This window comes from Squalius cephalus (assembly GCF_949319135.1).
Source record: "Squalius cephalus genome assembly, chromosome: 5".
Lineage (NCBI taxonomy): Eukaryota > Metazoa > Chordata > Actinopteri > Cypriniformes > Leuciscidae > Squalius > Squalius cephalus.
Genome location: NC_137126.1, coordinates 50678937 through 50693936, shown reverse-complemented (window position 1 = coordinate 50693936; position 15000 = coordinate 50678937). Strand labels below are relative to the sequence as shown.

The window sequence follows — 15000 nt, the reverse complement described above, 5'->3', positions numbered from 1 at the left end:
AGTGGAGTAAAGAGTGGGATGCAGTGGGGTAAAGCGTGGGATGCAGTAGTGTAAAGCGTGGGATGCAGTGGTGTAAAGAGTGGGATGCAGTGGTGTAAAGCGTGGGGTGCAGTGGGGTAAAGAGTGGGGTGCAGTGGAGTAAAGTGTGGGATACAGTGGAGTAAAGGGTGGGATACAGTGGAGTAAAGCGTGGGATGCAGTAGTGTAAAGCGTGGGATGCAGTGGTGTAAAGAGTGGGATGCAGTGGTGTAAAGCGTGGGGTGCAGTGGGGTAAAGAGTGGGATGCAGTGGAGTAAAGAGTGGGATGCAGTGGTGTAAAGCGTGGGATGCAGTAGTATAAAGCGTGGGATGCAGTGGTGTAAAGAGTGGGATGCAGTGGAGTAAAGAGTGGGATGCAGTGGGGTAAAGAGTGGGGTGCAGTGGAGTAAAGTGTGGGATACAGTGGAGTAAAGGGTGGGATACAGTGGAGTAAAGCGTGGGATGCAGTAGTGTAAAGCGTGGGATGCAGTGGTGTAAAGAGTGGGATGCAGTGGTGTAAAGCGTGGGATGCAGTAGTATAAAGCGTGGGATGCAGTGGGGTAAAGAGTGGGATGCAGTGGAGTAAAGAGTGGGATGCAGTGGTGTAAAGAGTGGGATGCAGTGAAGTAAAGCGTGGGATGCAGTGGTGTAAAGCGTGGTGTAAAGAGTGGGATGCAGTGGTGTAAAGCATGGGATGCAGTGGTGTAAAGCGTGGCATGCAGTGGTGTAAAGCGTGGTGTAAAGAGTGGGATGGAGTGGTGTAAAGCGTGGGATGCAGTAGTGTAAAGCGTGGGATGCAGTGGTGTAAAGAGTGGAATGCAGTGGTGTAAATCGTGGGATGCAGTGGTGTAAAGCGTGGGATGCAGTAGTGTAAAGCGTGGGATGCAGTAGTGTAAAGCGTGGGATGCAGTGGTGTAAAGCGTGGTGTAAAGAGTGGGATGCAGTGGTGTAAAGCGTGGGATGCAGTAGTGTAAAGCGTGGGATGCAGTGGTGTAAAGCGTGGGATGCAGTGGTGTAAAGAGTGGGATGCAGTGGTGTAAAGCATGGGATGCAGTGGCGTAAAGCGTGGGATGCAGTGGTGTAAAGCATGGGATGCAGTGGTGTAAAGCATGGGATGCAGTGGCATAAAGCGTGGGATGCAGTGGTGTAAAGCGTGGGATGCAGTGGTGTAAAGCGTGGGATGCAGTGGTGTAAAGCGTGGGATGCAGTGGTGTAAAGCGTGAGGTGCAGTGGTGTAAAGCGTGGGATGCAGTGGAGTAAAGCGTGGGGTGCAGTGGAGTAAAGTGTGGGATGCAGTGGTGTAAAGCGTGAGGTGCAGTGGTGTAAAGAGTGGGATGCAGTGGTGTAAAGCGGGGGATGCAGTGGAGTAAAGCGTGGGGTGCAGTGGTGTAAAGCGTGGGGTGCAGTGGTGTAAAGCGTGGGATGCAGTGGTGTAAAGTGTGGGATGCAGTGGAGTAAAGCGTGGGATGCAGTGGAGTAAAGCGTGGGATGCAGTGGGGTAAAGCGTGGGATGCAGTGGTGTAAAGCGTGGGATGCAGTGGAGTAAAGCGTGGGATGCAGTGGAGTAAAGCGTGGGATGCAGTGGGGTAAAGCGTGGGATGCAGTGGAGTAAAGCGTGGGATGCAGTGGAGTAAAGTGTGGGATGCAGTGGTGTAAAGCGTGGGATGCAGTGGTGTAAAGTGTGGGATGCAGTGGAGTAAAGCGTGGGATGCAGTGGAGTAAAGCGTGGGATGCAGTGGGGTAAAGCGTGGGATGCAGTGGTGTAAAGCGTGGGATGCAGTGGAGTAAAGCGTGGGATGCAGTGGAGTAAAGCGTGGGATGCAGTGGGGTAAAGCGTGGGATGCAGTGGAGTAAAGCGTGGGATGCAGTGGAGTAAAGTGTGGGATGCAGTGGTGTAAAGCGTGGGATGCAGTGGAGTAAAGTGTGGGATGCAGTGGTGTAAAGCGTGGGATGCAGTGGTGTAAAGTGGGGGATGCAGTGGTGTAAAGCGGGGGATGCAGTGGAGTAAAGCATGGGATGCAGTGAGGTAAAGCGGGGATGCAGTGGTGTAAAGCGTGGGATGCAGTGGGGTAAAGCGTGGGATGCAGTGGTGTAAAGCGGGGGATGCAGTGGTGTAAAGCGTGGGATGCAGTGGGGTAAAGCGTGGGATGCAGTGGGGTAAAGCGTGGGATGCAGTGGTGTAAAGCGGGGGATGCAGTGGTGTAAAGCGTGGGATGCAGTGGTGTAAAGCGGGGGATGCAGTGGTGTAAAGCGGGGGATGCAGTGGTGTAAAGCGGGGGATGCAGTGGTGTAAAGCGGGCCGCCACTGGACTCTAATGCAGTGGAGACGTGTTCTCTGGACCCAGCAAGCAATTTTGCATTTAAAATATATCTACCAGCCGTCCAAACACAGCACAGATGACTAGGCTAAAATAAGGCAAAATTTGAGCTGTCAGTGAAAGTGTAATAGATGTCTAACCATGGCCCAATAATAGACTAGTCAACAACTAGATAGCAAAGAAATTAAACGAGTGAAGAAATTAAACCAAACATCTTGTAATCACTGTTTACTTGCTTGCATGATGGAATATCATACATCTCGCAAGTTATTTTTGGCAAAAGCGACATGTAACCAAATTCAAGGTTATTTTGGCTAGAAGTGTGTAACTTCTACAGTTTATATTTTTACATATTTACAGTTTATATTTGAACAAATCATGTTAATGTGTATTTTGTTTCAGCCAGTGAATGGAATGCTTACAATAGCAAATGAAATTGTAGCAAAAGCTTATCAACCCTCAAATATCAGTCATTTTCCGTAAATGATTTCTGCAGCTCTGACATTTCCGTTGATCAATGTACGAGAATCAATGACTCATTAGTCAAGTTTGAGTCAGTGACCTCAGCATCCTGCTAATGATTTCAGTCTCCTTTATATTCTACTAATGCTCTTCTTAAACAAGACCAGAAATCAGGATAAATGCTGTCGCTCCTGATTTAAGTTTTTTTGGGGGCTTGAAACACATGCATGAAAACGCTTGTTGATGCACAAACTCCATTTCTTGCGTTGAAGGTAAATGTGTTTTCTGCTGTCAGTTTCAGCTGAACCCTGCTGAGATAGTTAGTTAGGTGTGTGAGTGTGATGATCAGGTGTGATGATGGACTGAAGCTGTTCCTGGAGTGTTAGCTGGAAAACTATGGGAAAGAGTGAATCCCCTTCGGCCAGAACTGACTGGTATGTTTTCTGACTGCCGAACGGTGGATCTGATGGGAAGTGTCTCTAAAGGCCCAGACGGACTGAAATAGGGAATTCTGGGAGGAAACGCTCCTGCAGGCGTACAGGAGGAAAACTGTGCTCGATTTATCCTGAGAGTTCAGAGGTCACAGACATGCAGAGACTAGACGAGAAACAACTGCATCAAAAGGACTCTAGTTCTGTGTGTGTGTGTGTGTGTGTGTGTGTGTGTGTGAGAGTGTGTTTGAGAGAGAGAATGTGTGTGTGTGTGTGTGTGTCCACTGGCACGGAGCGAGTGGAGCAGAGCAAGCGTTTTTAATTCATTCCTATGTAAGTAGAGCTCACGCTCACGCAGTGCATTGTGGGATTGAGAGCGCTGAGAGTTTCAAAAGGTTGGGCGGTTCTCGACTTTATGCAAATATCAAGCAAAAAAACGTGGTCGGCAGCCAATCGCTGTGAGGTTCGGGTTGTGACGTCTGTCTTGAGAGTTTACAAATATTTTAATAGAGTAGATTTTGTGTAGCCTGGAAATCCAGACCGAAATCTGAAAGATTAATGGTCTGGCGTCGACTAATGAAACTCGGCAGCTCGAGGGGCGGCACCAAGCATGCATTTGAAAATCTCACTGCACGCAATTGGATAAACACTACGACCAATCACAACAAGCTCCATACGCTCAGCTACCTGCGGAGCTCACTGGTAGATTAGACTCTCGCTGTATCCGGTCGGCAAAACAGCAAAAACGCCCTTCTTGCAAAGGAAGGATTCGAGCGCCGTCTTCTGTTCCTCTTTTAGAGAAAAAGCCAAGTCTAACTCGTTCACTGAAGCGGCCAAAGCCGTTTCAAACAACTGGTGTTCATCCAGAGCCATCTTGCAATGTTTACTAATGACTTCGACGTCACAGCGCTGTCGTCATCTCGCCTCCGGCCCGCCTGCATCAGATAACCCGCTGTGATTGGTGCAGCTCGGATACAAGCGCATATTTAATGAGCATCATTACTCGACACCAGAGTAACTCACTGAGCAAAATCAACTTGTGCTCTCGCGAGAACTCTGGATTTCCAGGGTAGATTTTGTGCGCAAATAATTTTATTTTACAAATGAGACGCTTTGCAGTTGTTATATATATATATATATGTTAAATATTTCAGTGTGTTTGTGTTCATTGTGATTTTACTGGCTAGGTTTACAAAAGTTTATAAAATTGACAGGATATCTTTGCTTGTGGCATTTAGAAACAAAACTTTTTCCAAATGTAATCGTGTGGCTCTTGATATGTTGTCAATATATCGATGATTATATTGTCCGTGTGTTAAAAAAAACATAGATTAAACACAATCTATGTTATTAACACATTAGCCATTAGAGTTTAGCTGCTGTAGTGGACATGCACCGTTAGTGTTAGTGTCTTGTTTTCCAACACTAATATCTAAACATTCTTGAATCAAGATACATTTACTGGAGAAGCAAAATGACTGAAGATATTAAGATGTTTGTACTGACGAAAATACAGAGGAAGAACATCATGTTTTGCGGTATACATTCATATGCGCCTCCAGAGATGAAGCTTCCTGACCAGACCGAGAATAAACAATCAGATGCATGTATGTGTGTAATCTAACGCGTGTGTGTATGTGTGTGTGTGTGTGTGTGTGTGTGTGTGTGTGTGTGTGTGTGTGTGTGTGTGTGTGTGTGTGTGTCGAGCAGAGCCTGGAGTGGCGAGAGGTCTGGTGTTCCTCCAGAGACCTCAGAAGGTTTCGGCTCTTCAGGGAACAGATGCGGTTCTGGAATGTTCTGCCTCCGGGTTTCCAAACCCGTCCTTCCACTGGATGAGAGGAACCGAGCTCGTCCAGAGCAGGTGAGCACACACACATCATGAGGAGCACACACACATCATGAGGAGCACACACACATCATGAGGAGCACACACACATCATGAGAAACACACACACATCATGAGGAGCACACACACATCATGAGGAGCACACACACATCATGAGGAGCACACACACATCATGAGGAGCACACACACATCATGAGGAGCACACACACATCATGAGGAGCACACACACATCATGAGAAACACACACACATCATGAGGAGCACACACACATCATGAGGAGCACACACACATCATGAGGAGCACACACACATCATGAGGAGCACACACACATCATGAGGAGGAACACACACACATCATGAGGAGGAACACACACACATCATGAGAAGCACACACACATCATGAGGAACACACACACATCATGAGAAACACACACACATCATGAGGAGCACACACACATCATGAGGTCCACACACACACATCATGAGGAACACACACACATCATGAGGAGCACACACACATCATGAGGAGCACACACACATCATGAGGAGCACACACACATCATGAGGAACACACACACATCATGAGGAGCACACACACATCATGAGGAGCACACACACATCATGAGAAACACACACACATCATGAGGAGCACACACACATCATGAGGAGCACACACACATCATGAGGAGCACACACACATCATGAGGAGCACACACACATCATGAGGAGCACACACACATCATGAGGAGCACACACACATCATGAGGAGCACACACACATCATGAGGAGGAACACACACACATCATGAGGAGGAACACACACACATCATGAGAAGCACACACACATCATGAGGAACACACACACATCATGAGAAACACACACACATCATGAGGAGCACACACACATCATGAGGTCCACACACACACATCATGAGGAACACACACACATCATGAGGAGCACACACACATCATGAGGAGCACACACACATCATGAGGAGCACACACACATCATGAGGAACACACACACATCATGAGGAGCACACACACATCATGAGGAGCACACACACATCATGAGAAACACACACACATCATGAGGAGCACACACACATCATGAGGAGCACACACACATCATGAGGAGCACACACACATCATGAGGAGCACACACACATCATGAGGAGCACACACACATCATGAGAAACACACACACATCATGAGGAGCACACACACATCATGAGGAGCACACACACATCATGAGAAACACACACACATCATGAGGAGCACACACACATCATGAGGAGCACACACACATCATGAGGAGCACACACACATCATGAGGAGCACACACACATCATGAGGAGCACACACACATCATGAGAAACACACACACATCATGAGGAGCACACACACATCATGAGGAGCACACACACATCATGAGGAGCACACACACATCATGAGGAGCACACACACATCATGAGGAGCACACACACATCATGAGAAACACACACACATCATGAGGAGCACACACACATCATGAGGAGCACACACACATCATGAGGAGCACACACACATCATGAGGAGCACACACACATCATGAGAAACACACACACATCATGAGGAGCACACACACATCATGAGGAGCATGAACTTGTGCTCCCGGGGGCGGTTCAGGGAAAAGAGGAGGCGTGTTCCGGCGCAAACGTTCCCTGGTGCTATTTTGCAGTTTCAGAAAACAATTCCGCCACTGACCAGGAGAAACCTCGTCTAAAGTCAGTGGCGCGTTGCACATGTTATTCAGATGCTATTTTAAGGGCGCATGCTTGGCCATAATCAATGTAGCATGAGCACAACACACACACACTTTGCTTCTCTCATCTACACAGACGCAGCAGTTTTCATTTTTAGAAAATCATACGTAATTACAAGGGAAAATATTCCACACGAGGGAAATCATTGTTGTGTCCATGAAGATGTGAAAAATAGGCATAAATCTAGCTTACACATTTACCCAGATTATCATACGCCTGTTTAACCGAAGCTAATCTGTGTGTGTTTCTCCATCCCCAATGTCACTTCTCTGTGTTTTACGGCCCTGGCGAGAACGTCGGTCTCCTCGGCTGTGAACCGCTCCTGGCAAATCCGCCGTTATAATAGCAATCCGCCATGGAACAAGCGCGCCTGCTCTTAAAGGGAATGTGAGATGACGCTCTGATTGGTTTATTTCACGTTACGCCCAAACCACACCTATGAGTAATGAAGCGACTTCAGACCAACACATTTTAGATTTGCGTCGGGCGCAAGAGTCGTTTATCCCGCCGGTATAATAGCAACAGCGCCCGAGACCCGCCCACAAAGTTACTTGCGTTTCAGATCGTTAAAATAGGGCCCTATAAATGTCTTTACTGTCTTTAATGCATCCTTGATGAATAAAAGTATTAATTTCTAACTGAATAGTAAAATGTTATTGACTTTTGGTCGATTGATACTTTTGGCAGCTGATCTCTATACTAATAAACTTTTATTAAATCTTGAAATGAGAGCAGAAAATCCGAGTGACTGGCTTCAGCTGTAGCGTTTGCGTTCTCATTCTCTCTCAGACGTGTCCGAGGAAATCCTCATATCTTCTGGGAATACCTCAGCTGTTGAAGTAAAGACTGATGGTGTGTCTCTGTGACTGATTCTCTCTCAGATCGAAGAAATACTCTCTGTTGAGCGGCAGCAACCTCCTGATCCTCAGCGTCACGGACGACGATTCGGGAGTCTACACCTGCGTCGCTCAGAACAAACTCCAGAACATCTCTGCGTCCTGCGAGCTCTCCGTGCTCGGTGAGTTCACTCACACTATCCACAAACACCGACTGAGATTGTGATGAGATCAAACCCTATAACCACTGACACTCATACTAACCTGGAGCTCACTTCATCACAAACCACTGGTTTGATGTTTAGTGGAATTATTCCTCTATATATGGACAGAGTTCGTTTGGTTTAGTGTAGGGGTGTAACGATACCCTCATGTCACGATCCGATACATATCCCGATACTGAACTCACAATACGCGATCGATTATTGCGATACTCCAAGACAAAAGGTTAACAAAAAATTACTGTTGATTAATATGCTAAATTTGGTTTTACATTGTGTGTGTAAATGAACAGGCTTTTGGACTTGGTGCTGAAACCCAAAGCACAGGACAATAGAGACGCCAGAACAACAATATTCATGATTCTGAAGATGAAAACACTGAATTATTTTAGATGAACATGCTTGATCTCTTTCACTGACTAGATATATTTAAAATAATGTATGGTAACATCAGACATGTGGCATTATCAGGACACACAAATATTCCCCCATTGCATTATTATACATTACATTCAACATTATATATAGTAGTTTAATGTAGGGCTGACACTAAAACTCTGAAAACTTGAATTTCTTCACACACAATAATTTCATTTTAGAGTTTATCACGTACATGCGTCGACTCTGAGGAAGTTAAAGGAATCGTTCACCTGAGTGGCCTTCATGAATATACAACACTTTTGCAGTGCAGTTGTAGTGTTTTTCCTTTCAACATGAAGCGCCGGAGCTCTTGTGAAGATGGACTCTCAGTGGTTCTTTAAAGAGGCTTTTTAAGTGAAGCATTTTGCATGAACGCCCTTCAGATTCACTCTGTAAAATCGTGCCAACATTCTTCTGGCGTTCTCTGGCTGATGATCTCAGAGGACAATCGTATCTCAATCCCGTCTTCAGCTTCAGATACTATTTATAGGCGCCAGTGTTCAGATCCGTTAGGAACACTGCAAAAAATGCTTTTATTACTTAGTATTTTTGTCTTGTTTCTAGTCCAAATATCTAAACATTCTTAAATCAAGATGCATTTACTAGATGAGTGAAATGCCATAAGATATTATGTCTTGTTTTCTGTGGAAATAAATCAAAAATAATTGAGTTTTTGCTTACAGTTTTTACCAACTGCTTACACACAAATCTTTTTATGTCACACGATTTTTGAAACCTCTCACTCAAAGTGCAAAACTACATGCCAAATCTTCAAAACCATAAGCTATTTCTCAGCCTTTGACTCAGTTTTCAATTGCATAAAACACTTTTTGCAAAACACTACACACAATTCTCTACCTAAAACACAAAGATCTATCAGGAAGTGACTTGCTTTCCTTTTCCAAACACAACCAATCAAAATGCTACACTTATTCACCAGGTCACACACACACACTCCTCACATGTGCAAACACTAATTGCTTAACTGATCACTAACCAATCACTGCTTTACTGTAGTATAGGCCTAAATAGGTCAAAGGTCAGATGATCTGTTTTGAACAATGGATTCCTGGGACCCCCCGGGACCCCCCCCCCCCCCCCCCCAATTGGCATTTTGAATACAGTGTTGCATTTTGAAGGAGATGTGAGGCATTTTGCATTTTGTGTGTGCAGTTTTGAGAATTGTGTGTAGAGTTTTGAAAAAAGGAGACTTAGTTTTGAAAACGTGTGTAAGCAATTGGTAAAAACTGTAAAACAGGCAAAATTATCTGCCAATGGGGAAAGAAAAATAATCTTGTTTCTGTTTGAATTAAGAATGTTATTCTTACCACATTGGCAGATAATATAGCTTTTTATTAGCAACAACTCACTTGATTTTGATTTATTTCCCTAGAAAACAAGACAAATGCATCTTGATTTAAGACTTTTTAGATATTTGAACTGGAAACAAGTCAAAAATACTGAGTAAGAAAGCATTTTTTGCCAGGAAAATGATTATCCTTCATTGCCAGAGGTGTGGATATAATTGAAGCCACGGCCTCCTCTAGTGAGATGATTGAATCTGCTGTTGGCAGAAGACGTATTTTATCCTAGACTTAAAAAGTCATCAGCTTTTGGGCTTCTTGTGATTAAAAAGACATATTTTTATCTTGTCAGATACTCAACTAGACGTGCAGTGATGCTATATTCATCCATTCTGCAAAACCGCATCAGTAATCTGTTCATAAGCGGCTGCAAACATCTGTTCAGAGAGCATTTGAGCCGTGCTCCATCGCAGATGAAGTTCTTTAGTCCGTGTGGACGCCATATCTGAACACGTTAATATTCATGTGTTGTTTTGAGTTTGTGTGGGATTAAAATGATTCTGAAGAAACTTTGACTCCTAAACCTTTTGTGAAGAAACTCTTGTTTTTTTCATCTGATTCTCATTTCCATGATTTTCATGTTCCTTTGTGAGATTCTCCATTTGATCGTTAGCGCTTTGAAAATAGGTTTTTGTTCTTGTTATTTTCCCATCCATGTAAATGCCCTGTTTATATTCAGCGGTTATTATGTCAGACTTCACAGCTTTGCTTGTTTTTGTAGATGTTTTATTCATTTTGTGAAACAGATGGTTCAGATTCTGTATTGTGATTGGATGCTGGTAAACACAAACTCTATTCAACAGTTAGTTCTGATCCTCAGATCTGATTGACTGTTCACAGATCAGCTCTGGGAGGTTTCAGTGTTTGTGTTGTGTCTGTGTGTTGATTGATTGATTGATTGATTGATTGATTGATTGATTGATTGATTGATTGATTGACACATAAATATTTGGCCACATTCTTTAAAAGCATATAAAAGTTACATTGATATAAGTATATATAAAAGTTACATTAAGAAATGTATAGCCTATTAAAAAAAGTGTTACATTGATAAAAGCATATAAAAGTGTTATATTGATACACGTATAAGTTTTACATTGATACACGTATAAGTGTTACATTGATAAAAATTTGTTTAAAAGTGTTACATTGATACAAGTATATATAAAAGTTACATTGACAAAAGTATATAAGTTACATTGATAAAAGCATGTAAAAGTGTTACATTGATATATGTATAAGTGTTACATTGACACGTGTATAATTGTTACATTGATAAAAGCATATAAATGTGTTACATTGATAAAAGCCTATAAAAATGTTACATTGATACAAGTATGTAGAAAAGTGTTACATTGATAAAAGCAAATAAAAGTGTTACTTTGATAAAAACGTTTAATAGTGTTACATTGATAAAAGAATATAAAAGTGTTACTTTGATAAAAACGTTTAATAGTGTTACATTGATAAAAGAATATAAAAGTGTTACTTTGATAAAAACGTTTAATAGTGTTACATTGATTAAGGCCAAGTACTGATAGTAAAAACTACTGGAATGCTACAAAGAATGTAACCTTTTATAATGCTAGTTTCTTTGTATAGAATAATGACACTAGTGTCTTCTGTAGAGCTGCTCCACTGCTGAATTAGAATTTTGTTTTATAGTTGAAGGATTTTGTCACATTAATTCCATTATTTTCTTATATATTAGAAGCAAAACAGTTGCTGTAATGTGTGGTTTGGCCTTGAGTTGACAGTATAGTAGGGGTGAGACTCCAGAGGATGATGGAGAAACAGGTCTTGATGTTCAGATTGAGGAGCCTCTCTGGTGTTCAGAGGCTTTATAAAGAGCTTCTGAGATCCGTGTGTCTCACACATGCAGTGTTCATCATGAGAGACGCGTTTATTCGTGTTCTAAGCACTAACTCACTCCTTTTGCTTTTGTTATCTTCAGTCATGTTGCTTCTCCTCCAGTAAATGTATCTTGATTTAAGAATGTTTAGAGATTTGTGCTGGAAATCGAGACAGAAACAATGAGGAAGAACATGATTTTTCGGTAACACTTTTAAAATCATTCCTATAAACAGGTTCATAATTAATATTAATAATGCATGATGTATAATATAAGGTAATGGTAACCCATTAGTAATGACTCAAGTGTTACTACATCTTTCTAAAGGAACTACTAATAATTTGGATCAGTGTTATAAAGTGAAGATCATGGGAACACACTAGTAATGACTAAAGTGTCACCAAATCCATCAGAAGGAATTAATATTCAAAAACTTACAAGAATCTTTCAATGACTTCAGTCAATATTAGGTAGTTATTAAGCTTTTCACTTTATGATCCAACTAAGTAGTAGTTCCTTTAGAAGGATGTAGTAACACTTGAGTCATTACTAATGGGTTACAATTACCTTACATTATACATTATGCATTATTCATGTTAATAGTAGTTATTGATTATAGCTAATAGTAGACTACCACATTCAGCTGAGCGCTATTACTTACTAATTCGTTAGTCAGAGTTTCTTGTAAGTTAATAGCAGTTATTAGAATGTTAATCGTGTGTTACTCATTTGTTCCTGTTCTAGTTATTAATTTATGAAGGAACAGTAATATTAAGTGTTAGTGATTTTTCATAGTGCACGAGATGTCTCTCGTCTCACTGGGTTTGGTTGGACACTAGTTAGCGCCCTTAAACAGGGAGTTAAGCGAAGGGAAGTCAGTGTGTGAGAGACTGAACAGATGGCTCGTGGGAAACACAGCGTATGGCAATTATTTCACACACACCTGCCTTTCCTTTAATTAAACAGAAGTTTGGTGGGCAGAAACTTTCCGCCACTTTTAATTGGTTCTTCAACATTGTAATATCCACTTTAGATTCAAATATTGAGATATGTTTTTGTATTTTAGTGTTTTTCACTCTCCAGAGATTACATTTAACGAGACGATGCATGAATATGAGTGTTTGCTGATCTCACTGATTTACATTACAAGCATCAGATTTTCATCTCACTTTATCAGCATCTGAACCAAATTGTATATTTTTGAGTGTTTGTGTCGTCCGCGGGTGTTTCTGACGTCTCTCTGGGGCTTAATAATCTCTGCGGCTCGTAAAGTGTTGCTCGCGGATCTCTTCTGTCCGTTTCTGAAGGCCTCGAGCTGAGCTGATCCTCCAGTGTTAATCTGTGCTGTCCAAACTGAACCCCAGTGGCTCATTACTGGTGTGGTCTCAACTGGTTTAACTGGCAGGTCAGTGGAGCAGGAGCACTGGCCCGCTGTGTGTGTGTGTGTGTGTGTGTGTGTGTGTGTGTGTGTGTGTGTGTGTGTGTGTGTGTGTGTGTGTGTGTGTGTGTGTGTGTGTGTGTGTGTGTGTGTGTGTGTGTCCAGAGCTTCAGCATGAGATAATGAGGATCCACAGGGTTAGAGTTTGACTGAGAAGAAGGAAGGAAACGCAATCAGTGTAAAATACGAGTGGCATCAGCTTGTCAAACTCAGTTTAGTTCATATCCGCTCTCTGTGTGTCAAAGGGTGTAATAAACTCAAGCCAGAGATAAAACTAATCGAGTCACACTAGTCGATCTGCGGAGTGTGTTTTAGTGTGTGTGTGTTCTGTGCAGGTTTATATGACTGAACTAATGACTATATGTATGTAAATCAGTGTGAGTGTGTGTTATTTACAGTGTGCTCTAGCGAGTGTGTGTTATTTACAGTGTGCACTAGCCACTCGCTGTTATTTACAGTGTGTATTATTGAGTGTGTTATTTACAGTGTGCACTAGCGAGTGTGTTATTTACAGTGTGTACTATTGAGTGTGTTATTTACAGTCTGCACTAGCGAGTGTGTTATTTACAGTGTGTACTATTGAGTGTGTTATTTACAGTGTGCACTAGCGAGTGTGTTATTTACAGTGTGTACTATTGAGTGTGTTATTTACAGTGTGCACTAGCGAGTGTGTTATTTACAGTGTGTACTATTGAGTGTTATTTACAGTCTGCACTAGCGAGTGTGTTATTTACAGTGTGTACTATTGAGTGTGTTATTTACAGTCTGCACTAGCGAGTGTGTTATTTACAGTGTGTACTATTGAGTGTGTTATTTACAGTCTGCACTAGCGAGTGTGTTATTACATTGTGCACTAGCGAGTGTGTTATTTACAGTCTGCACTAGCCACTCTCTGTTATTTACAGTGTGCACTAGCGAGTGTGTTATTTACAGTGTGCACTAGCCACTCGCTGTTATTTACAGTGTGTATTATTGAGTGTGTTATTTACAGTGTGTACTATTGAGTGTGTTATTTACAGTCTGCACTAGCGAGTGTGTTATTTACATTGTGCACTATTGAGTGTGTTATTTACAGTCTGCACTAGCGAGTGTGTTATTTACATTGTGCACTAGCGAGTGTGTTATTTACAGTCTGCACTAGCGAGTGTGTTATTTACATTGTGCACTAGCGAGTGTGTTATTTACAGTCTGCACTAGCCACTCTCTGTCATTTACATTGTGCACTAGCGAGTGTGTTATTTACAGTCTGCACTAGCCACTCTCTGTCATTTACATTGTGCACTAGCGAGTGTGTTATTTACAGTGTGCACTAGCGAGTGTGTTATTTACAGTGTGCACTAGCAGGTGTGTTATTTACAGTCTGCACTAGCGAGTGTGTTATTTACAGTCTGCACTAGCCACTCGCTGTTATTTACAGTGTGCACTAGCGAGTGTGTTATTTACAGTGTGCACTAGCAGGTGTGTTATTTACAGTCTGCACTAGCGAGTGTGTTATTACATTGTGCACTAGCGAGTGTGTTATTTACAGTCTGCACTAGCCACTCGCTGTTATTTACAGTGTGCACTAGCGAGTGTGTTATTTACAGTCTGCACTAGCAAGTGTGTTATTTACAGTCTGCACTAGCCACTCGCTGTTATTTACAGTGTGCACTAGCGAGTGTGTTATTGACAGTGTGCACTAGCGAGTGTGTTATTTACAGTGTGCACTAGCGAGTGTGTTATTTACAGTGGGCACTAGCGAGTGTGTTATTTACAGTGTGCACTAGCAGGTGTGTTATTTACAGTCTGCACTAGCCACTTGCTGTTATTTACAGTGTGCACTAGCGAGTGTGTTATTTACAGTCTGCACTAGCCACTTGCTGTTATTTACAGTGTGCACTAGCGAGTGTGTTATTTACAGTGTGCACTAGCGAGTGTGTTATTTACAGTATGCACTAGCGAGTGTGTTATTTACTGTCTGCACTAGCCACTCGCTGTTATTTACAGTGTGC

At 42.4% G+C, this 15000-nt stretch overlaps 1 protein-coding gene across 1 annotated transcript in view; it reads left to right on the top strand.

The window, feature by feature from the left end:
- Positions 1–15000, top strand: part of dcc (DCC netrin 1 receptor) — a 254820-nt gene that overhangs the window by 120265 nt on the left and 119555 nt on the right. The window contains exons 4-5 of the mRNA XM_079871545.1: positions 4940–5090; positions 7760–7896. Of these exons, the coding sequence (XP_079727671.1) occupies positions 4940–5090; positions 7760–7896 (288 nt within the window). The remainder of the gene's footprint in view (positions 1–4939; positions 5091–7759; positions 7897–15000) is intronic.